We start from the raw sequence: 24,970 nt of genomic DNA, 5'->3' as shown, positions 1-24,970 counted from the left end.
TATCTTATATCATTCACACAGAGTAAAAATTTAAGAATTTCAAAATTTGCTAAATTTGTCTTTATGTTAAACCACTAAAGGCTGAACAGCAAACACATTACACAATAGTAACTTAAATGACGTGTAGCATAATCCATTATGTTTATTCGCATAATTTTTAGTTTCCATCTGGGTTCTCTCTCCACACAGACTCTATCAATTTAATCTTCAGAGTTCAGTCAGTTAAAAACATATTCTATGTGCTTCACTCTTCCTAGTCTGCTAGTCTGTGTTTCAAATTTTAATTCATAATATTTCTCTTGGGAACATCTAAAAACATCAAAACCCTGTTCTAATTTAGTTTCTTGTTTCTAAAATTTTACGAGTCATGAACGTAATACCTTGCAGAACATGCCTCAGTAATAATGTTGATAATGATATGACTGAATTACCTAAAAGTATACACGAGGACAAAACATATTTTGAAATAATGTTATTTTGTTTAGATATTACGGTAAAGTAGAGGAATTTTAGATATATATAAGACTAAATGGTTTATCAATTTTTGCTTATTAACTAAGTGATTGTTGTAGGTGACTACCGGCTCCAATATTAGTACAAAGTTGTGTGGCAAGTGTTTTATAAAAATTATCGAAATTTTCAAGTTCAAAAAACAAGCTTTATTAAGTGAAGAATATTTGAAATCATTGGTAAACAATGAAGTGTATGTAGATGATCATAGCACTAACACGTTTCAAACTAAAAATAAATGTGAAGTAGAAACTTATATTGAAGATGATTTTAAAATTAATGATGTAAAAGAAGAAGTTAACTCTGATGGATTCCAATCAGATGAAGAATTTCTAAGTGTTCTAAAGAATGTTAAATATGAATATGTGACTGAAGATGCAAAAGAGAATGGTAAAATTTTGTTATTTTAATATAAACATTTATAAAAACTATCTTGCCATTCAAAATCTGTATAAGTCTTATACTTAAAAAAAATTCTAAAGCAAAAGGAGCAAGCTCAAGTATAGAGAACTTAAACAATATTAAAAAAAAATGGTTATAAAGCCATATTTAATTTAAATGAGTAACTTATGTTTCCAAGAAGGCATATGCTTTATATTTTCAACTTTGGCTATGGATTTCTGATTCACAGTCACATCTACTTGTGTGGCATGTAAAGTTCATATATTATAATATACTCCAAAACAAATGCAATATATTATGCATTCTAGGATTCACCTAGGTATTTCAAATTTACATTTATTTACAGTGTCAACTAATACAGTTAAAAAACGTACATGTAAGAAAAAGAGGACAATAAATAATCAAAAAGAGCAAAGTTTTCAATGTGTTGAATGTGGTAAAAAAGTTCGCAATATTAAGGAACACATGCTTTTACACTTGCCTAATGGAGCACCAAAGAGATTCAAATGCAAATATTGTGATGCATCATTCCCAAGACCCAGTGCTCGTTATAGACATGTTAAATATAAACATCTTGGATATAAAGAACATTGTGACATTTGTAACAAAGGTATGTACGTAGGTAGTACTTGTATTTTTCACATCAATTTTAAATAGACATTTTGTTGTAAACTTAAATGAATTTCCATTCATTCATGGATGATCTGAAATTTTATGATATTTTAATTATATCATACATTATTTACATCACATATGTTGTCTATCTTATAATATGAAAAAAATCTTGGGTACCTGCACCCACTAACTATTAATTAAGTTGTATGGTATGGAGAAGTGAAAAAAACAATGATAATAAATTTTATTTTTCAGATATAAATAGTCTCAAAGTACATAATATGCTAGTTCATGATATTAGCAAGATGAAATATGAGTGTAAAATTTGCAATCAAAAGTTCATATCACCATCTAGAGTTCAAGAGCATATGGCTGCTGCCCATACAAAAGAAAGGCCGTACCCTTGTGATGTGTGTGTCAAGACCTTTAGAACTAAGCAAGTTATGATGTTTCACAAGTATGTTTAAAGTCATTTCCACCAGAGTACACCATACAATATAGGCCTATATTATTAAACTCCAGTTAATTATCTCTTATATGGTGATCTCATGATTATTTGGGATTTCTGACAGCACCTGAAATAAATCTTATAATAATTAAATACTGGGGCCCAAAACTTAGTTATTATATGTGAGCATTTTGCTTGTTTAACAATAACAAATAGTTTTTGTAATTCAGTAGATAATCAGCTTATGCTTTTATAATTATTACAGACGTCAAGTGCACGATAAAGAGAGATCCCATCTATGTCAAATCTGCTCTAAGAGTTACTTTAAAAAAGACCACCTATTAATCCATATAAGGTATGTATGTTGTATATCCATATATATGTTGTTGTTTTTTTTCAATTTATTTGCAACATCTGCAGCCATTGACACTACCATTTACAAAATAACTATAGAAAACGCGAATATTTTCATCAATAAGAAAATAAAAATCTTTTGCTTTGTGAAGTATAATTTTGAATCTTTATAAAATATTCATTTAATTTTAAATTTTATTACCAAAAATGCTTCTAGTTTTGAAAGCTAAATAAAAATTAAATAGAAAGTATGTAGTATGTTTATTATTAGGCACAGGTTACAAATTTACATCAACCGTTGGTAACCAATATTTAACAAATATTTCAATGTAGTTTACATTGAAATAGTTTAAACGCCATCTATTGTCGCGTAGTTGGTATTTTCTTTAACGTAATAGCTGATATTAGTATGGAAATATTTCAATAGACTAATTATACAGATACCGGCAAACATCTTGAACAAATGTCCTTGCCTGCGCAGAAGCGATTTTTAGGTATCACTTAGAGTGACGTGTCGATCGCATGATTAGTAAATCAGTTGACGTTTGGGTCCCGCGCTGCGTCCATGTTCCTTTGTCTCCTATGTACACTGTGTACGATGCACAAACTTTCCCCCACTCCCTTGTTTAATGCTCAAGAAGTTTGCCGTAGTAAGTATCTATAATAACAATGAGTTTATCCACAAACATTTATCTTTAGGAGCCATACAAAGGAGAAGCCTTATGAGTGTACCGAATGCGGAAAACGCTACGCCACAAGTACTTCATTGAAAAATCATCGTATGTTACACAACGCGAGTAAGGAATTTGCTTGTAAACTCTGTGAAATGTCCTTCACTTTACAAAGGTACGACTTTTTATTATCTTTGTATATATGACGTTTTTAACATCAGTTTCCTATTCATGGTTTCCACCTATAGATACCGTACATGGACACTGCCAAAACTCACGTTCTCAGTGCGTTGGCTTTAAAAAAAAGAATAAAGGTCATTAAATAGTGTTACAATGTAGTATCAAGTACTTTTAAAGTTTAGGGTAAAGCTTATAATTGTATTGTCTTTGGTTAACATAGCTTTTACACATTGAAAGTAAACAATTTTTTAACCGGATTCAAGCTAAGTTTATAATAATACAAATAGCTTTAATCCGGTTAAAAAATTGTTTTCTTTCAGCTTATAACTGGTTTAAATATTAAACTCAGTTGTTAATCGAATAACTGATTAATGCATAATATATCTTGTATTTACAGGTATTTAGACAGACACATGATAGTCCATACTAAAGAAAAGAAGTACCCTTGCAGCTACTGTGGGGTGTGTTTCCTTCGGTCCGATCACCGGAACCGACATCAGAAAACTGCCCACGAGAGGCCACACACGCATAGCATGGAATAACAGGAATTTTTAAATACTGTTACTTATAAATAATACTTAGTTAACCAACTCTCAAACAGTTAAAAGATTTTAGCATTAAGTTTAACTTAATTATTCTAGATAAGTGTTATATGGGAATATGATTGTGTGATAATTGTTAAATCAAATAAATAAATTATTTTAATGCTATATTTGTATATTTATTATATATAATACTTCAAAGCGAACGAAAAATTAAAAATTTAGTTGACACCAGTCCCATGGCGCTACCATGACAAAGTTCAACAAAGTTTTACCTCCTTATTCATAGTTTAATTGCACTGTTTTAACTTAAGTACTCTCTCTTAGTAACTCAAACTCTGTTTTTATCACAGAATAAACACGACAGAAAGAGATCAAATAGTACTTTAGTTATAATATAATTATTGTATAGTATATAAATACTAATACATAAGAATAAGAGAGAAAATCTATAAACAAAACGTATAGATCAAAACTTTGTATGAATTTTCTTAAGTATTTGCCATATATATTGACTTATTTTACACTAGCGATCAGCCCCGGGCCTCGCACAGGAAATTGACCCGTACACTTTGAAAAATGATACACCCAAACCTTCCTCAAAGACATAAATATTGGTGAAAACTGCAATACGACGTAAAAATTATTTTTTTTCAAATCGGTTCTGTAGATGCAGAAATTAATATTAGAATAGATTAACGTTCAATTCAAATCATAACACAAATTATCAGTACATAGATATATTTATTGTGACTAAAAATATTTAAAAAGCTCTGGTATCTTTTATTAATAATGGTTTTGGTATTCTTCCTTTATATTAAAAATTTATTATAATGATCAATGAATCTTAGAACTTATAATTTAGAATTTAGTATGAATTTGTACTTTGTTATATTTTTTTGTATTAATAGGTAAAACTGTGCTTTATGTTTACGTTTAAATGTGTATTCCGTTTTTGGCTTTTGTGTATAATGTAATTGTTTAAATATTGTTTAATGAGTAGCTGTAGGAATACTATAATAAAATAAATAAAATTCTGTCAAACATAGTAGAGCTCCAGCTTGATAAAAGCTTAGACGCTCTTTGGCAAAACTAACAAACTAATCTTCTAGCCTCTCTGGTACTTCCTGGGGCCCTTCAACTTCTTCGCGAATACATACACATTCTTCTACCAAAGTTGGCGTATCAGTGGGTGTATGTATGTCCAACGTATTAGCGATCACTTCTAGTCTGTCGCTCAAATAAGGGTATTCGTTTAGAAGTTTCTCAACTATATATTTCATTTTGTCGTTGAGGGTTTTGGCCTGGTTATACTCGGTAACGACGATGGCTTTAGGTTTGCGTACGTGCACCGTTTGACGTTTGATGGCGGTGCCTAATTCGGAACCGAGGCGCTGGCTGCGAACTACTCGTTCAAGAAGCTATAAGGTTGAAACCAAATTAATAAAGGTAAAACTAAATGCTATTCAATATCAAATAACGTAGTCTTAAATAAGTGAAAAAATAAAACAAATGAGCTGAGGCGTAAAAGGTACAGTTAGTAACAGTAAGATGTGTTTTTTTGTTTGTCTGACTATTACTACGATCGCAGTGTTACCAGTACTGTTTTTAGTTATTTGTATCATAAATCGCAAGATAAAATTATGTAGAATGTGTATGATGTAAATATCAATGTCCACATAATGATGGAAATTAAACGGTACTAAGACCCACGTACCGATTTTGTCGTGGAGGTACAAGACTTAGACATTACTTATTCCTTATGTAAATGACTTCAGAGACTTAAGTGTGGCTCTCGGGAACGCACTCGCAAATTTGACAGATTTTCTGTCAAAAGCTTCCTCATAAGACAGTCTTTCAAAGCAGCGAAAATATTTTTTTTTATGGCAAGTGAGTCCAAGGGGCAGGCGCTGGCGGTAATTTTGGACATAGCGAAAGCCAATTTTTTATGAGAATAAAATAAATAATTTTTAAGTTACCCATTGCTTCTGTTTCTCGGCCTCCTGCGTATGTCGCATAAGGGTAGCAACCCGCTCTTCTAACTGTGCGTTAAGTGCGCTTGTATCAGCCACCTCTCTTTCAAGGCGTACTTGCTCAGTCTCCAGGGTCTCGAAACGTTGCTTAGTTTCTGTTAAATCCTATTGAGTAGAAAATAAACTTCAGTTATTACACATGACGTGCAAAGTAACTGGTTGACGTCTAAAATAATCTATTGAAATACTTTAGATTAGTTGATTTTGCTTATTTATAATTAAAACAAAATACTTAGTACATAAATTAAATCTTGTTTCAACAATTTGTTGAAGACAATAACAATGCAAGACTTGAAGTATAGCTCAATAAACTTGTCTTGAGCACTAACAAGTCTGAGCCGGTTAAGAATTGGTTAGAATACCTTAGTAACTCTAGCAACATCAGCCTTAACGAGCCTCAACTTATGGTGATAGGTAGATTGTGAGGTCTGCGAGGAACTTCCATGTGCCTTCTCGACTGCGGCAGCAGCTCGACTCTTCTCAATAACTGTCTCTCTTCGAGTCACGTAAAGAGCTAAGTCTTCCGCTAATTTCTCTCCGGTTTTACGAAGTTGCTCACGACGAACCTTAACGGAAATATATCATAGGAATGATAATGTGAAATGTAAAAGCAGAATCTGCGAATTTTATTGGGATTGGTGAAACGATCGTTAATCATCTTGTCAATTTAGGGAGACGCTTCGAAACGTCACTAATAATAGAAGTATGGTTCTGTCTCAAATGTCACAATTCTAGTCTTTGTTTTTACTATATATTGTTATTTATGTTAAATTAATAAATTTAACATTTTGCCTGATTGAACAGTTGTGATCCGATAATACAAAGTAGCAATAAATTTGTTTATTAGTTTTAAAACTTACTTCCATTCTATGAATCTCAGCTCTCATTTGTCCAATTTCGCCAGCAGCTGATTTAGCATTTTGAATATTTCTCTTGAGATCAACTGCGAGAATACCCTAAAAACGTGTTAAAATTATTATTCGTTGTTTTTGTTGAAAATGATTGACGCTATTGTATTCGCAAACTGAACACATTTTAAGTTCTAACCTTTCTTTGCCAAATAAGAGCTTCACGTTGAACCCGGTCGAGATCCTGTGTTAGATTAATTTTATCTTTTTCCATCGCTTCTATATCTTCTTCTAACTGTATTATCTCTGTTTCAGCATCCTAGAAAGATTTAAAATCTATTAAGTGCTCTCAAAAGCGTGTTCGTCAGACATTGTCTTCCCGACAACGCGAATCTATAAAATACAAAAAATAACGTACTTAAATAGTACGCGAAGGTAGAACTTTACCTTAAGATTAGCAACGTACTCATGTGTAACAGCGACGTTAGCCTTGATCGCGTTCTGGTTACGCTCAGTGGAGTCTTTACGCGTTCGTTCCAATAATTCCAATCGGCCGCGTAATTCGCGTAATGAACGTTCAACTCGCGCCTTTTCCTCGTCAACGTGAAGACACTCCGCTTGAATGCGCATTGTCTTTTGATCGCAAATTTGGATTTCTGTACACATGTAAAAAATAACTAATAATATAATAAATATAAAATAATAAGTTAGTGCGTAATATTTATTTTTATTTGGCTTTCTGGTGAAATACCTTCATTGCGAGATATGGCATTAATTAGAAAGTGTTTTATGCTTTGGTCTATGCGGTTATATCGAAATAGCAGCCATATAGTAAACCTCAAGTAATAAATGCTGCTGTATTCTCATATCTAGGCTTACAAATTTAAAACATAAGACACTAAAGTCACTTTCGTCAACTATTATCGTTATACCAGGATTCGTTAATATATTAAGAGATATAGTTTTCGTCGCATTACTGAGAAATCAGGCAAGCATCAACAGATTACATCTGCATTTGTCATATTTTCATTATTTATTAATGGTAAATATTCCCCTATTTGGCAAAAGGAGTTTGTGTTAAATATATGCGTATTGTAGTCAAAGTTAAGTTAATTTAAGTTTGGAAGTTTAAGGGGAAACGATAAACAATAGTGTACAAAAATTTCCGTCGATCCTATTTGTATTGAACTACTAACGCTTATTAATGAGATTAACTTCGGCTATAATCTTGTGATGCTGCGCAGTAAGCTTCACTACGTGTCCCTGGAGACGCAACCACTCATGCTGCATGTTTTCTGTGCGCTCGCGCAAAGACTTTATCTGTTGCTCCAACTCTTCAATACGGCGCTCTTGAGGTGATTTTAACTAAATTAAAAAATATCTATTATAAGTATTTTTCCAAATTTAATTACTAAATTGGTTATACAATATTAATAATTAGAACAAATATTTAATAGAACCCGAGCAAAGTTGTTTTCTGGTCAATGTTACACTTACATCAAAAACTTCTTTCAAAGCATTATACTTCTTAATGATAATATCCAGTTCTCTTTGCTTCCTTAAGATGATCAGTGCTTTTTGATCGTATTTCTCTTGCAGTCCCTCTATCTCCTTTTCTCTTTCTCTAACTTTAGCTAGTGTATCATCTAGCACTATTTTGTTCTTTGCCTGTCTATTTCTGTGTAATTCTATGTCGAGCATCATCTTCGCATGTTGGTTTTCCATCGCCATTAATGCTATCTCCTACAATTATTTTTATATATTATGAAAATCTAAATTTAGTATTTCGGATCAAAGAATTTTTTTATAATTTTTTGCTTTAATTACTTAAAATATCAAAAATAATTTAGTTTATTTAACCTAACAGTAATTAATCTTGATGAAGAAGCATTATTGTAATTTTCTTCTTATTTTTTTACTGTTACCTGTTTTCTAGAAATTTCCCTCATCTTCTTAATGCCATTAGCCATGGATTCTACAGCTTTGTCATTAAGGAGACATTCCTGTAAGTTCGTAAGGATCTCGTTCTCCAACTTTAATTTCTGTTCAACACGATGGTCGTATTCCTTCTCGGTACTTTTCAGTATGTTTCTCATTGTTTGATTTTCCTGAAATTCATCATAACAACTATTCTTACTAATAGAGATAAAAATATTTTAAATCATTTTTAAAATAATCCAATCCTAACAATGGCTACAACAGCTTATATAACAGTAGCGCTAAGTGGTAACTGTAAAGTCTATGCATCCAAGTCATGTAGTTTAGTTGATGCACTCATACTTACAGATGTTAGAAGATCTTGATCTCGTTGTGTCATGTCTATAGACTCCGTCAGTTCAGCAATTTGGGCTACTAAGTTCGCCCTCTTTGATTCTTCAGTCTCATCTTAAAGAATTTTATTCAATAATTCTTACTATTTTATAAGTCTTACTCCAATGGAAAATATGTCTTACCGATACCAATATGAAATTAGCTTATTCACGCATTAAATCCTGAACTAAAAAACTTCTTGATGGTTTTAAATGTTTGGTAATATGCATTTTATGACCATCAAATTAAATCTTTCGATAAGTGGGACTGTATTTACTAAATGTAACAATAACATAAAAAAACTATTGTTTCCACTATTTTAACTGTAGTACTTATATGTCTCTTCATCACAACCATATTTTTATATTTATATTTACAAGTATAATGTATACCTACACAATTTGTTTGCATTTGTAATATCGTATTCTAGTTTGTCCTTGTTCATTGCGATCTCCTTCCCTTTATTCATTTCTTCCATTGTAACTTTTTTAGTTATTTCTAAATTATTAAGCAAAGTGCGATAATTTTCTTGAAGAACTCTGTAACGTAAAAAATATATGTTGCTGTGTATAACAAATGTTGACCTTAGGAATCTCTTACACTCTGCCCTTACGGGAAACCAATGTATATCTTAGGAGTATCTTATAAAAAAAATCCCCAAAATGTAAACTTGTTTATTTTACTTGAAATACCAGTTGTACCTGTACCTAGAAATCGGATGACAGGACAAGCAGTGGTTAACCCCAAGAAATGTTTAAAAAAATTAACCATATATTCAAAATTATTGGTATCCACTGAAGTAAATGAGTTTTATGCACCCTGTGTTTAAGTTCTCTATATTATTACTTCCGACTGTATTGAAAAAATGAACTACGCAAAGTGGTTAAGTATCCCAATTCCAAAGTGTTTTTTTTTTGTTTGTAAATTCCGAAGCAAATTTACGGTGACTCTGATCCACCGACAAAGAGCCACTGACAATGACGGTGAAAATCAAAATCAAAACCTGTAGTCATCTCGTACGGAATCGTAGACTCGGTCTCTCTGCTGAATGTTCATGAGCACAGAATTCCACAAGCTGACTAGACGTTTCTTATCCAACTCTAGATCCTCGAGTTCTGCTGCATATGCTGTTACCTTAGAACATTTGTAATTTGTCAACTTATTAATTAGTCAATTTCTAAAAGTGAGACGGAGCAATAGGGTAAAATGTATAAGAAAACGGCTCCGTTGTAGCTGTTTTATGAAAAGTGCAGTAGATACTAACTGCATTGGTTTATTCATTATTTTGCAATTACATCCCAATTACAATTACAAATTGAATCGAACGTAAGACTGCCACGCGAAAAAAGTTGTATAAATACTTGGCCAGGCGTAAGTGTATTGATTATATTATTTTCATTTTCAACATGAATATTTTTTATCTTTCAGTTCTCAAAACAAATGTTTTAATAGGTATTTATTTTAGTAATGCGAAGTATTTTACAATATTTTGTTGCTTATTACCTTATCATTGACATTCTCCATCTCGTTATTTTTAATTTCCATTTGTTTTTTAAACATTTCCAGTTTTGACTCCAACTTCCACACTTCATTGCTTAGCCCGTATATTATCATGTCCTGTTATTGAATAAAAACGACAAATTAGCTTATTGTATACATTTTTGCGAAATTTCCGTAAATAAAAGATATTTGTTTTCTTTTAACGTGTACGATGTAATAAATATTTAAAAAAATATATTTCTGTAACATAGTTTTGTATGTATCTGTAAGATGACGTACGATAGTGATCAAAGATACAGTCCCTATAACGAACCAAGTCCACAAGGTCAATCTTAGCGCTAGCTATGACTCCCGTAAGTTTAAATCTAAGGGTAAGATTGATGCCAGTACCCATAAAAGTCACTATCAACATCCTACAATAATCCAAGTCTAAAAAGCTAAAAAAGCTGCTATTTCATACCAGTTGTCGTTTTTCATCAGCGAGGGCCTGTTTCTCAGCTCGCATTTTGTCTGACATTCGTTGACTGACAGTCAAATCTGACTCCGTCTCTTCGCGCCATGATTCCAACTGTTTGCATAGACTTGTCAGTGCTTCTAATTCCTCTGTGGCTTCCCTCTCTATAATAAATCTTATAATAAATGTATGAAGATCGGTTGGGAAACTATTATGATTAATGTGGGTTGTAGTAAGTTTATATGGAGTTTGTCGAAGCCTTTACGAAATATACTTTAATGCGTATTTTATAATATATTATATAAATCCAGTGCATATTCCTGAACTACTTACGTTTTTATAGATTTTGAAACTTTTTTAATAACAATTAGTACATGTATTTATTTCGATTAGAGGCTTCAAAGCGAGAAAAGGACCCCAGATCGTCATTTCTACACGAATTTTTTGAAGGTTATAATAATTTACACCCAACAAAAAGGTAAGTATTATGTTAGAGCGTAAAAGCTTTATCTTAATCCCCAGAAATATTTATTAAAAATAAAATAGTAAATTTTATTTAAAACTAGATTGATCCTTTGTTTTAATATTATTGTTTTTCATAATGACTTATAATTTTAAACTGTATATTATAAGAATATAATCATTATTGTTTAATAAATAATCCAACCTGTCACAATATGCTGGTCAAGCTTTTCTTTGGCTTTCCGATATTGATCGTTGGCCTCACGTGCTTTTTGCTCTGCTGCCTGTCTGTCTGCTGCACTCTGGGCTAGAGTACTCTCATACTCTTCTATTAGGACCTAATTATGCCATCAAAAACATAACTTGAAAATAAAAACAACGCCACGCAGTTCTTCTACCATAAAAACTTGTCAGATCCATGTAAATACCAAGTCGATCAATTTATTCAATCCATACATAAGTAACCTTCGGTCTTAAGTTATCATGTAACTAGATGGAATAACAACATCTTATAGTTACCACACAAATACCACAAATATTTTAGTTATTATAGGTGTTAGTTATAGAAATGGTCGAAAATGGCCTAAACTGCTTTGAGAAAAGGATAATACGACCTTGACGCTTTTTTTACTTGACTTGGAGTGCGAGCGCACTGGCGTGCCCCTACATGCTTAATTATTTAAAGCCATTTTCTTATGCACAACCAATTTATTTGCACCAATAGGTAGATATAGCATGTACTTTGACTACTATTAATCGTTGGTATAGATTAATTATATTAGTAAAAGGTTTTATATACTTAATATTACGTGTGTAGTAAAATTTCAGAAAGTAAAATATACCCGCTGAGCATTAGTATCGTGATCACTTCGGTAAATAGCTTCCAAATCTTTTTCATACGCCACTTTGCTAAGTCTCAACTCTTCTCGCTGAAATTTTAACATAAATTATTATAATTTATATAAAGAAATGTGCAATGTATTGTGTGTATGTATTGAGGACTCAGTTTTCGCACTTGGACTGTTTGGTCAGTGCATAAAGTCCTGTTTAATTAAGCCAGTCTATCTCACGGCACTGCTCCGACGATTTGTGTTAATTTAGATTTATCACTCGCATTTAGTTTGACATATAACAAGTGTTATGAGCGCACTTGGCGCTTATATATCGAGACTGACACCAGCTAATATTAACGCATGCACAGGTATTAAAATTTCAATATCTGTTTTATCATAAAACTAGGATCTAAATTATGTATTTACAGTATTAGTGTAAACAATTGTACCAAATTAAGAATTTCGTCTTGCGCAATTGCATTCTCCTTTTCCAAGAACTGCTTCAAAGTTTGTTGGAAGCGTTGCATCAAGGGATGAGAAGCTTCTAGCACGGCGGGCATCGCTCCAATATCGCGTTTACTACGCCATCTAGAGAAACCAGATAAATTAACACATTAAATACTTTTCCACAACGCGCAATAGAGGCTATAGACAACAGTTCCGATGATGATTGTTTATTGCTTGTGTACCTTTAATTGTTTAATAATAATTATAATTATTACTGTTTAAATTTGTCGTAAAATAAATTATAACATTTTAAATTATTGGGAATTAAGAAGAGACTCCGTAAACTCGGAAATACAGTGTGGCTATGAAGCTACAAAATCAGTGTATAAAAAAAAACAATGGCTGCGCCGGATTCGCATTTAATTAATGGTTGTTCAAAATATCCATCCTAATTTTCCTAGACGCATATCTCATCACATCTATAATATGTCCCATGCTATGGAGGCACTAGTTGCGGAACGGGCTGTAGGTGGCGCGCGCGATGATGCGTCTACATTTAAGAAAAAAGGATTAAGCAGCCGGTAGTTGTAAATTTTGCTGTTTGTTATTAACAATTATATACAGTGCTGTTCCTACATCTGTGAAGTGTTAAACTAATTAGTTTAAAGAAGAAGGAATCCAGGCACGAGAGGAAGCCGCGAAGTTCAAGGTACTGTGCCGATTCCTTTCTTTCTTTCTCTGCCAATTATTCCAAATATTGAGCAATCATAAATTAAATAAATAAAGTCAACTATTATATATTAATTTAAATAGGTTTAAAGATATATTTAACAACCCGCGCTGCCAAACAATTGAATATTCTGTAATACATACACATACTCATACTCTCACGCATACTTAAGGTTTTGCAAGATCTTAAATAATATTTTAATATATAACTTGTTTTAGTGTTTTAGCATCACGTACTAAGGAAGAACTGTCTTCTTGTCACAACACACAGTCTGGCTAGTGTGGGGACTAGGTACAGTTAAATCAATTTTGTCACAACCATTTTGTAATGAAAATTATTATTATCATTAAATAAATAAATAAACGCAAGTCCCATCCAAAGGACTCCGACTGTCTCGATGCAGACATATCGGATAGATCTTTGGTTTACATCATGTAGACGCATACAAACTCACTCATCAAAGACCTCTCTACCAGCTTTTGCGCAGCGGCATTGGTCAGGTGGGCAACGACAGCACGCGCATATTCCGTCTTCGGGTGGAGGCTCATAACATTCGCAAGCTTCATGTTCCTGTAAAGTTACTAATTTAAAAAAAAAAACTAAAAAAAAATTACTACTAAAAGTATCCCACAAAACTGAAATTTTGAATGTATTTTACTCTTTTTGTGTTTTATTATCAACTTACCTGCGGAAAAATAAGTTTCTCATTGCGATAGTAGATGCAATTCTCATGATGCGTGACAAGGTCATGCTCATCTCGTGGACAAACACACTCAGGCAGTGATGGCCGACTCTCTTTGGGACTCTCCGTGCATGGGCACGTTGCGCCTTTATCTTCTGACATTACTAAAGGCACATATAAGTTAGCAATATGTTTACTAAAGTTAAATAAGAATTGTATGTAGACTTCGTACAAAATCAAAAATTGATTGCAATTGTTTGGTTGCTAGGCAACTGCAGAGGCTACACGTAACCATGGCACCTGGCACTGTCGATTTATTCTTTATTTTTTTATCTGTGTTTAGTTTACATATATATAGTTTCCTTAAAAAATATATTTTTCTTTTTTGTAAGTTTCATTCATATTAGAACTGTTATTGTTAACCTTCAAATATAATTAATTACTTGGCTCTTGAAATCCAAATAAAGATTAAACATATGATTCAGAATATATACGGCAATACCAGTTTCCATGGAAACTAATACAAGCCATCAATATACTACGTAAAAGCAAACTTTGTCATAAAGTTATTGTTATTTAAAGAAATGGTAAGTTATTTAACTATGTAACAAATACATTACACATATATATCTTGTATTTATTCCGTAGATTTTATCTCGAGCAAAACCAGCAAATGACACGAGAGCGGGCAGTAGTGCTACGAAAAAACAATTTCCCGAACTGGAAGATTTTATTTTAAAAAGGGATTACAGTGGGGCTATAACAATGCTTGAAGTAAGTATTTGAAATATGTATAAAGGCTGGAAAACATAAACTGACTTAGAATAGTGTACAGTCTCGACACGATGGAGTGAGTGCTGTGAGGTGGTGTTCGTATTGCTATAAAGAATCTCCAGGACTTTGTTTTTAAAATTTACAAGACAGAGAAGTGCGCTAATTAGAAAGTAAACATTTCTGATATGATATAAAATAAATAATTTAATTAAAACTCAGTGGCTAGTTCCAACTCATATATTAGTAAATTAACAAATAGGCATTGATCAAAACAAGGCATTTGTCACTCATGTACGGATGAGATACAGTGTTGTTTGTTCTCTTGTGTACTATTAAATATTAATTAAAAATAGTTCTTAGCACATGAGGGCAATACTTCCGAGTGGGTGGGAGTGTGGGTTGCCTGGTGCTGGTTCCATTTAGCCGAGTACCGGCGAGCACTTGACAAGTATTTGGAGCTTCGTACCAGAGACAAACTCGATGCCAAGATTGCTGATAATATCGCGCTTGATATTGCTGTATGCTATTTTTATTTGGGTAAGGAAATTATCTTTGATTCAACACGTATAATTAGAGTATATTGCCTCAAATTCTTCGTGAGTTAGAAGAGCGGTTAGAGAGAAGTGGAACGCTCGGAATCCAAGACTAGAATGGAATATTTAAAAAGTTGCTTTCTTTAAAATAATAGTCAATCTATACAAAATATAAGTTACTGATGCCGGATTATATGTGCAGTGGATTAGGCGGTTAGGGATTTTTGTGTGTTTCGTTTGTTGCTCTTGGTACGTGTGCACATGTATATTATATTGTTATATTAGTAAGAGAGCTTTTTAATATATTATTTATTTCAATAAACAAAAACAAAAGTATCTTACAATGCATATGAAAAAATTTCGATTTTAACTTTGACAACACTGTACATGAATGTGTGGCATAAGGACGAAGACACAAAAGTAAATTGTTTCGTGGCCGTATAACCTTAGTAAGGTAAATAAACCTTCTAATTTTAAATTATAACATCATCTTTAGTCCTGAAGTCGGTCCTTGAGGAGCTACTCGATTTAAAACAATCATAAAAATGTTTTGTCTATTTCAGGAATGTATAAGGAGTCGCAAGAAACCATAGAAGCGGCGCCAAAATGTGCGCTAAAGGTATAGTCCGTGTATACTTTTCCACTATTGTGATCTTATGATTCTCTTGTTATAATACCACTTCCAGTATTGTAGTGTTTCAGGAAGGGACTGTTAATTGAAACAATTGACAATCGTTATAATTCTGATTTCTATAATAACGCCGTACTATAATAGCCTGATACAAAATAATTACGGTAATCATTAAATTATATAAAATTTCTACCAGTTAACAGAATTATTGTGATTTTATCTGATATAGATTTTTTTTTCAACAATTTAAGTACCGTATATATCACTGATATGACATTTACTGATATATAGTTAATTATTATAATACCGATAAAAAGAAATATTGAACAATATTTCAGAATCGTCTACAGTTCCACCTAGCGCATAAACTGGAAGACGAAGAAGCTTTGATGAGTGCACACGCAACGCTACGCGATGTTCCTGAAGACCAACTTAGCTTGGCCTCTGTCCACTACCTGCGTGCTCATTACCAGGAGGCTATAGATGTTTATAAGAAACTACTTCTGGATAGACGGTAAAAGCCTATTAGCCTAGCCGGTATATACCTTCAAAGTGAAGGTATTTATGGAAAACTCAACCAATTTCTATATAAATTTTATATACTTTCTACAGTTTGGCCATTTAGCAACTTGTTTGGATGCGGAGAAATCATTTTTTTATTATTTTGCTTAACTTTCCCACCAAGCTGCGTGTTAATAACGAATAACATACTTAATCATTTTATTTCGAATAATAACTACGTTTAGTCGTACCTACCTGTTTTTATACTAATCAATAGGCAGTTTTATGCTTATATTTCAGTTATAAAAGATATGATTCGGGCGATATGGAATGGATCAAAGTTTTGGCACATTCGCCTTGGTAAATAACATAATTTTATGAAGACATATAGAAATAGTTCAAATTAGAATTAAAAAATCAATTCGTATAATTAATTATTAACAAGATTATATTTTTTTCTCCTGCCATACATCGGTCGGTTTTGATAACTTCCATTAAGGTATTTATTTATACCTTAACTGACCTATAAATTAATGATCCTATGCTTTAAAACGTATATTATGGTGTAGTCTAGTGTATATATATTTATTTGATAATTATTGCTATCTTTAATTTGTTTTTTAAAGGGGTTAGTTTAGAATAGATATGTATATGATAGCTTTGTACTAATCTCAAAAATTAATTAATTAGTTAGTTACACATTATTAATACCTGTAAAAAGAAATGTACAAATTCTGTTTATAATTTTAAGGCATATGCTTACCAATTTGAAATACATTTTTTTAATCAGTAATCAATCCAGTTCTCCGTGTCACCGGTTTGGTAAAGTGACAAAATTACCAAAACTCTTTTTTCATTTTGACTTGAAATTATCTGTCTTGACGTTTTCCGTGCTTCACACCAAACACGATCATTGACTAACACATAGTCAAGTGACTTGAGTATGATAGTTAATTATAGTATTACCTATTACAGTACGTACATGGCTCTAAATGTGTATGTGGCATTATGCTACTACAAGTTAGACTACTACGACGTGTCTCAGGAAGTTCTCGGAGTCTACTTAACGCAACATCCTACATCTACTATTGCATCAAACTTAAAGGCTTGCAATCTTTTCAGGTAAAATTTCGTTAAAATCCCCTCTAAAGGTAATAATAATAATCCCTATTTATCATGCAAGTAAGATGTAGAATAGAAAATGCACGACCGCTCGTACACGGAAGATCTCCAATACAAATACGCAGATACAAATCGATTTTTCCTACCTACATTGATGCGAACAATGTTTACTATAGTCTCATTAGGTAATCTTAAATGTCACTGCTTTTCTATGAACGAGTTTTAATATAATTTGAACTGTAAACTGCCGTATTGAGTTGAAATTCGGAGCCGTAACTATTAGGTTCCAGAAGCAAAACTGAGAAGATACCGTCGTAAAAGCTATATTCAAGTCCATTTTACAACTGGAATGTTCTTGGAAATTTAAAATGTCAAATTTGACTAGCCAGTATGACTGCTTTGTTTTAAAGGGGTGCTTTTGGGGAACGGTCCTTGTAAAATTCTTTTGGTCTTAAATTTCTGTTATTTGATTTTTTTTAATATTTTTTTTAAATTTTAGATTGTACAATGGAAAGTCGGCAGAAACAGAACTAAAGCAAATATCGTCAGAACAACACACTTTTGGGCAAGATCTAGTAAAGCATAATTTGGTTGTATTTAGAAATGGGGAAGGAGCTTTAAAGGTAAAAAATTATAAAATTACATTTTGTTTAATTTGATTGTTCAAATTATATTCGTATATTTGTGAAATACAAGGCTCAAGATGGTACGCGATCGAGACTTACAATCGACGCCCTATCTGGGGTAGATAGGGGTATCTATAGGTTATATGACAATAAGTCAAGTCAAGTCATTTATATACTAGCTGTACCACGATGATGGTGTATAAGGTTTGCTTTGGGCCACGTTACCTATGGGTTGCGGAAAATTGCAGATTCCCTAAAGGAGGGACAGAATTTCGTTGAAAAAGTTGAAATGCTTTCGTATCTTAATCAAACCATTTAAGCTCCCAGCAATGAACTATTGTCGAGGTCGCGCAGTGAGCCCAGCTCTCAACTATAATAATTTTATAATAACTAAATAAAAATAATAATATATATTTATATGTAAAAGTTTCGTTTTGATGTTTGGTAGTTCGTATGGTAGCGGCGTGAGCAAATACTTAGACAGTTTGAAAACTTCACCAGTTCAGATTTAAATCCGGAATAGAAATACCAGTGCTAACATAAATGCCATTAATTAACGACAAAACTACGTTCCTTGTCCTGTAAAACTCTGAAGACGCGATAAAAGTGGCGCATCGCGTCGATACTCGTGTGATAGCACTGCAAGCTAATAGCTCAGTCACATCAAGATTGTGAAATATATAATTTTTTGCATAAGCCATTTTGGTATAGATGAACAATAATAAAAGGTAGGCTTGACGTGTAGGCCAAGCCTACCTGTACGTGTAGGGTGAGATTGATCAATCAGGTAGGCCAGATTGAACAATCTCATTTCATACACCTTATAAATAAACAAACTATCTATTAAAGCCTTGTATCCAACGTTATACCTATTTAATCATACTACTGATAAGTTTGTAACGATTCTTCTATAGGTTTTACCAGAGCTCGTAGATGTTGTACCGGAAGCCAGACTAAACCTAGCTGGCTACAGACTACGTCACCGAGAACCACTGGAGGCAAGAGAGTTGTTGGAACCACTGCAACCCACCTCGCCATTGCACTATATTTTGCGTGGTGTTATTGCTGTGCGATTATACAACGATACGGGCGATGTAAGGAATATTCTAAATAATGTTTGGACTGCAAAGACTTATACTTACTAACCGTACTACAACATACTAAGACATAAAACTCCTGCAGGGTTAAAAGGCATCAAACATCACAAAAAACATCCTAAACTTCATGCAATTTTTCGTAATATTTTTTTTGCATTATACATAGGTCTGGCAAGAGCCATATTTCTACGTAGGTATTCACCGATCACTTGTAACAGCAAGAATCAGATTTTGGTAAAAGTTAAATGTATCGTTGCGCAGAGAATTTATTCCAATGTTGATGACTTGAATGTTCAATGTTCAGCATAAGGCACAACCGGTGTGGGACCAGTTCTTTAAGAAAATGTAATTTTCTTCAGATTGTGGAAATCGAAAGTATTACAGGAGCACAATTTTAGTATTGTATATGCACTTTATATAGAATTCAACGCGCTGTGATACTTTTAACTATATATTTACACAATTTATTTTCAAATACAAACTTATTTAGTATAGACTGTAAGTATTGGTCACTTTATTATGTTAATTATCCTTTTTAGTAAATTATGTTAAACTCAAATTATTAGTCTTGCGTTAGCTGTTATTGATAGTAATGTTAAATAATGTCTCAGTGCAGAAACAATGTATAAAAAAATATTTAACAGCTTAAAACTACATTCCTTTATTTATTTAATTCTACATAACTTTACAATATATACGAACATTGTAAAAAAATATATACATTACTCACGTTTCGATGACTCATTTCGGTCAATAAATTTGGTTTTAGATCCGTTAAAGTAGTTTTATTAATAGGTAAATTCGGGTAAATGTATATATATTTCTGTTACTTTAAACACGTAGGAACTCTATTACTAATTTGTTAGGTACGTACGTTGGACTTTTGCCAGATATTAAAAATTTGGTAGTTAATTAATTAAATAAATTTCTACAATTCTCGCAGGAGGAACAAATGAAGCTAGCCCAGCAAAGTTTTCACCTAGTAGGCAGTTCCGCATCAGAATGCGACACCATTCCCGGAAGACAGTGTATGGCCTCTTCATATTTCCTGGCGGGACAATTCGAAGAAGTTCTGGTCTATCTGAACTCCATTAAAAGTTTCTTTGTCAATGATGACACTTTCAATTTCAATTATGCGCAGGTAAATTTATATAGCAAAGTTTTTTGTGTTTATCAATATTTTTATGCAAATTAAATGTTTTATAACATGAGTACTACGAGGTTCTGTTAGAAATCTCTGAATTTGGGTTGTAGTTTTATTAAAGCGATTGAACTGATCTAAGGAATTATTTTTGAAAATTCTTTGTGTTACATAGTCTTTTTTCGAAGTAGGCATGCATCCATTGATCGCATATGAAGGTCCTAAATGTCTTAGTACTAAAGAAAAATTTAACTTCAATGAAGGCTATTTATACATTTGTTGTTAAAATATCCAAGAGTTTGAAACTACTTTTAAACATTTTTTCTACATATTTTGTATATAAATATAGCATTGGTACTTACAGTTGTAAAATTATGATAAAATATATTTTTTAAGCTGACCAGTACTTTCTGAGTTCATTACAAATACATATGTTTTCCTTTTATTACTTTAGTTGAGATTTAATTATACTTTAAAAAACGTATAAAAATATTAAAATAGTGTTTTTACTTGGTAAAACGGGATATTTTTGGGTAGAAAGAAATTTATACATACACATATTTCCTCGACAGGCAAAAGTAGGCTCAGGGTTATATCGTGAAGCGGAAGAATGCCTTCTTCAGATCCAGGATGAGGGCATCCGTAACTCCTTTACATATTTGGCATGTTTGTGTCGATGCCACGTCATGAATAAGGAAGCGCATCTCGCATGGGAACTATGTGTTAAGGTAGGTTTTTAATTGTGTTTATGTTAATCAAAAGTTATTTTAACACCACTCCTCTGTAAATTATAATAGTAATAGCGATAGTGTTCACGATTTAATATTAATCGTTGAATTTCAGTTTGATTCTTAATTTTTACTTGAATGAAAACAAAGACTCCACATTTCTTGACTTTGTCTCTCTGCGTCTAAACTTTTAACTTTATTGGTAAGTAAGTGGTCAGCCTTTTCTTTAGAGTACAACTTGAGGACTAAGACTTGCTGATTTCCTTACCGTTTTGATATACCATATTAGCGCATGTATAAAGTATTAATTGCGCAAAATAAACCGTTAGTACATCGGGAGTCACGCTCATAGTCATTACGCTAATATGCAGATATGGTTCGAGAGTAAAAGCTTAGTAGCACTTAGTAGAAGCATGATTCCTGTGTCTCAAACCTATTGGATTTTGACTTACGTAAGTCAAATCTTGCAGTTAGTATCGACTCTGAATCTTCTCTATACTTAAACAATCTAAATTAATCTGTTTTTTTAGTCAGCTGGTACTCCAGACAGCTTTGCATTACTTCAGCTAGTAGCTAATGATAGCTTCAGAATGGGACAATTTCTGGTCGCTGCTAAGGCTTTCCATATGCTGGACAGGTAATTTCATGAGTTATTTGTTAATTGCATTTTAGTGTGTCGTTTATAACTTCCCGCTCTTAGTATTGCAATCATATTTCATTTTGTTTATCTCAGTTGCTAACATCGTTTTTGTATGTGTTTATTGCATATTAAAACTTTATTCAGCCGCATTACGGCTATATTACTCTAGTATTATTACGAGAATACGGGTTCTAAAATTATGTAGATTTGTGTGATATTTGTTAAATTGCTTCTATTTTTATTCATTTATTGTTGTTTATGCGTATTCTTTTATATTGTTTTCTTTTTTCTTTTGAGCAACTGTTAATAATCGGTCCAAATTATAGGCATAGGATTCTATAACCATAAAATTATGTATACATAAAATGACGAAGAAAGTTCACATCATCTACACTAGGCCAATACTAGCTTTCAGCCATTAGCCATAGCCATTGATTCCTTGATATTAATATTTCAAAAAGTACCTATTAAGATTTGATGCACCAACGTCAATATTTTTTATGATATCCTTATCCATGATCTCACATAAGTAGATAGTCCAATATTTATCTTAGAAATATATTCAATTAGACTAGACGGCGGCCCCGAGATGTGGGAGGGACTACGTGGTGCAGTGTGTGGATGCGCACAAGCGGCCGCGGCTAATAAGCCTAATTCCACTTCGGACCTTCGCGAAGCTCTAGGCCTTATTAAAGGACCTCGCGCGCATGCAAGAGCAGACCACATCGCTAGACCAATAACGAAATGGGCACAACAAAATCGAATACCTGTTTAGTGGTTATAGAATAAATAATGAATAAAACGATTGGTTTTTATTTTAAAATTCCAATAACTATTTTTATTAACTTTATTGTACTATTTAGAGCTTCTTAAAAGACTTTTTCTGTCTTAGAAAGAAATTATATAGAGATTTTTTATGACGTTTTTTACCTTTTGCGGTTCACTAAACTTAACGAGAATTTTCGGCCTTATCGCTTTCGAGCGATCTCTCAAGAAACCACTACGTGAAAAAATGTATTAAATTAGATAAGGTTGGCTAGAGGTGCAAAAATATATGTTACATATATTTACTAAGACAAAACTAAACAGAAAAAAACAAATTAAACTTAAAATGGGTACATGAAAAAAAAAGTAAAAAGTGCATATGAATTACGATCTTAAATGATCGTATCACAATGATCACAGTTGTATTTAGGGATATTATGTGCTCATCTAATGTTTGTTCAGAAGAAATTTAAAGGAATTCTATTTATGCTCTCAAAAATCATATATGTTAAAATGAGGACAGTCAAACACTTATGAAAAGCATATACACGTGTGAAAATGACATGAGAACTTAAGAAGGCGCAGCGCTAACCGGATCCATGCAACTGGCTCACAAACGAGTAGATCGCAAAATCTTAACACAACTTCTTCTTCTTCTTATCCGGTACACTCTTGACAGTGCGGTCGTGATCGCCATTTAGTAGTGGTAATCAAAGGGGCAGATGTGATGCGTTTCACGACGTTTTGCCATCGTTGTCTATTAGAGGTCATCCTGCTACACTCATTGAGTGTACCTCCTACGGCAGCCTTGATCTGGTCAGTCCAACGCGTAGGTGACCCTGCGCGCGGTCTGGTGCCTTCCATCTTCCCCTGGACGACAAGGCGTTCTATGGACTGAACACCACGCCGAGATACATTTCCGAAGAATGTAAGGATGCTAGATTGTACTGTTGAAGACAGACGCTGCTTAATACCGTATTCTTGAAATATCGAGACATTTGAACTAAACTCGGTCCACGAAACCCGAAGCATTCTCCTCCAGCACCACATTTCCAGAGCGTCTATTTTCTGTCTTTCCGCATCTCGCAAGGTCCACGTTTCAGCAGCGTACAGAAATATGGGGAATATAAGAGTCTTCACGAGCCTGATCTTCGTGGCTTTTGTTATATTCCTGTTTCTCCATATTTTTTGCATCTTGTCCATAGCCGTTCTTGTGATGCCCATATGTCGATTGACCTCATCGATACATCCGCCATTGTTTGAAATCTGAACCCCAAGATACATATAAGATTGGACTACGTTGCATTTCGCGCACACAACTTACGAGGGGAGTTTTTGTATCAAAGAAGTCGTTTGGGTTGTTAGACAATGTCTAAGAGATTGTGTTTTATTTTTAACTTAATCTCCTCAAATGAAAATTAAATTGAAGATAACGTTAGTTAAGAAACTATCAGAACTTTGACAACAACAAATGTAAATACAACAAATACGTATCAAATGTTTGTTATTTTTAGGCTTTGATGACAATTTTCTCATAATCAATCGTCGATTTGAGTTTATATATAGTCCGATAGCATGAATCACTTATGCGTAAGTTGTGTAACTTTAACCCGCTTCGGTAACTCATTTTGCGGCGAAACGGAAACCGCCCGTCCTTCGAGTCGAAAGAAAAATTCTTGACTAGTTTTTCCTAAAAGAACAAATTCCGAATCGTTCCGATTGATGCATATTTATCAACTTGCTCAAGAGTTTATGTTTATGTATACTGTATGCTATGATATATGTTTGTGTTTTAGTTATAAAAATATTAAAAATAAAAACAATGCTCGATTTTTCTAGTTAAGTATAAAAATTTAACTCATAATTTGAAGCAATAACTTTTATATTTACAACTAAGTGCTAGTAACACTTAGGGGCCTTAAGTGAGTGTAAATATTTGAGATAGATAAAATTATCTTGATTTTACCTAATGTGAAAATAGGTTGCATTCGCCTCTGATTTACGAGATCGCTACATAAAAATAGCATTAACTTATAGGGCTAACGCGAAAATACTTACGAATTTAGTTTTTTATTTATCCTGTTTTTGTAACATTTGTATTTTTTTTTATTTAAAGGCAATTGCTTTAATGGTAATTGAATATCGGAATTAATGGATTCGCTTCTTTATTTTGTCTCAGTTAATAGGATCCCATACTTTTATATTAAGATAAAATGGGTGAATGGTATGTGTACTAGGGTGAACTCAGTTTCCGCACTTAGACGCCTATTTGGTCCGTTGTGTTACGTCCTGGCTTATTAAGCCAGCCTAGTTCCTTCCAGAAGTTGCTATGCTTTAAGGTATTTAAGTAATGAAAAATACGTGTTAGGGTCGCAAATAATTGCACTTTAT

At 32.9% G+C, this 24,970-nt stretch overlaps 3 protein-coding genes across 4 annotated transcripts; 2 read left to right on the top strand and 1 right to left on the bottom strand.

Annotated features, from left to right (window-relative positions):
- The first annotated feature begins 272 nt into the window (after window positions 1-272).
- On the top strand, window positions 273-3,890 carry LOC123715151 (zinc finger protein 431-like). Its single transcript, XM_045670015.1, has 7 exons — window positions 273-493; window positions 573-900; window positions 1,259-1,522; window positions 1,783-1,984; window positions 2,241-2,330; window positions 3,029-3,175; window positions 3,578-3,890. Exons 1-7 carry the CDS (start codon window positions 368-370, stop codon window positions 3,720-3,722), a joined length of 1,302 nt encoding a protein of 433 aa, XP_045525971.1. The 5' UTR covers window positions 273-367; the 3' UTR covers window positions 3,723-3,890.
- Window positions 3,891-4,647: 757 nt separating this feature from the next.
- Window positions 4,648-14,254, bottom strand: LOC123715145 (coiled-coil domain-containing protein 40). 2 transcript variants are annotated; one of them, XM_045670005.1, is made up of 19 exons: window positions 14,025-14,254; window positions 13,794-13,909; window positions 12,612-12,750; window positions 12,172-12,258; window positions 11,535-11,667; window positions 10,874-11,031; window positions 10,417-10,530; window positions 9,917-10,047; window positions 9,310-9,452; window positions 8,888-8,988; window positions 8,529-8,711; window positions 8,101-8,346; window positions 7,800-7,968; window positions 7,051-7,259; window positions 6,803-6,922; window positions 6,616-6,711; window positions 6,118-6,321; window positions 5,702-5,860; window positions 4,648-5,143 (listed from the first exon to the last, which is right to left on the bottom strand). In XM_045670005.1, exons 1-19 carry the CDS (start codon window positions 14,181-14,183, stop codon window positions 4,823-4,825), a joined length of 2,988 nt encoding a protein of 995 aa, XP_045525961.1. In that variant the 5' UTR covers window positions 14,184-14,254; the 3' UTR covers window positions 4,648-4,822. The 2 variants fall into 2 exon arrangements, with proteins under 2 accessions (XP_045525961.1, XP_045525962.1); XM_045670006.1 differs by lacking the exon at window positions 13,794-13,909 and having other exon boundaries at window positions 14,025-14,081.
- A 236-nt stretch (window positions 14,255-14,490) lies between these two features.
- LOC123715323 (intraflagellar transport protein 56) lies at window positions 14,491-22,593 on the top strand. Its single transcript, XM_045670287.1, has 13 exons — window positions 14,491-14,608; window positions 14,670-14,795; window positions 15,149-15,332; window positions 15,892-15,947; window positions 16,298-16,473; window positions 16,761-16,820; window positions 17,436-17,582; window positions 18,082-18,205; window positions 19,123-19,302; window positions 20,249-20,446; window positions 21,019-21,174; window positions 21,705-21,811; window positions 22,385-22,593. Exons 1-13 carry the CDS (start codon window positions 14,606-14,608, stop codon window positions 22,587-22,589), a joined length of 1,722 nt encoding a protein of 573 aa, XP_045526243.1. The 5' UTR covers window positions 14,491-14,605; the 3' UTR covers window positions 22,590-22,593.
- Window positions 22,594-24,970: the final 2,377 nt, after the last annotated feature.

Source organism: Pieris brassicae, chromosome 10 (genome assembly GCF_905147105.1).
Source record: "Pieris brassicae chromosome 10, ilPieBrab1.1, whole genome shotgun sequence".
NCBI classification, from domain to species: Eukaryota; Metazoa; Arthropoda; class Insecta; order Lepidoptera; family Pieridae; genus Pieris; species Pieris brassicae.
Note: the sequence above shows the minus strand (reverse complement) of the source record. Positions and strands in the feature narration are given on the sequence as shown.

Bases quoted from the DNA above. Each gene is read 5' to 3' on its own strand.
- LOC123715151 (XM_045670015.1), top strand. From the start codon at position 368: ATGAACGTAATACCTTGCAGAACATGCCTCAGTAATAATGTTGATAAT. The intron at 2,331-3,028 runs GTATGTATGTTG...ATTTATCTTTAG, and splicing joins CACCTATTAATCCATATAAG to GAGCCATACAAAGGAGAAGC. The intron at 3,176-3,577 runs GTACGACTTTTT...TTGTATTTACAG, and splicing joins ATGTCCTTCACTTTACAAAG to GTATTTAGACAGACACATGA.
- LOC123715145 (XM_045670005.1), bottom strand. From the start codon at position 14,183: ATGTCAGAAGATAAAGGCGCAACGTGCCCATGCACGGAGAGTCCCAAA. The intron at 8,712-8,887 runs GTAAGTATGAGT...GATGAATTTCAG, and splicing joins ATCAAGATCTTCTAACATCT to GAAAATCAAACAATGAGAAA. The intron at 7,969-8,100 runs GTAAGTGTAACA...TTTTTAATTTAG, and splicing joins CTTTGAAAGAAGTTTTTGAT to TTAAAATCACCTCAAGAGCG.
- LOC123715323 (XM_045670287.1), top strand. The intron at 15,333-15,891 runs GTAAGGAAATTA...TGTCTATTTCAG, and splicing joins TGTATGCTATTTTTATTTGG to GAATGTATAAGGAGTCGCAA. The intron at 21,175-21,704 runs GTAGGTTTTTAA...CTGTTTTTTTAG, and splicing joins CATGGGAACTATGTGTTAAG to TCAGCTGGTACTCCAGACAG.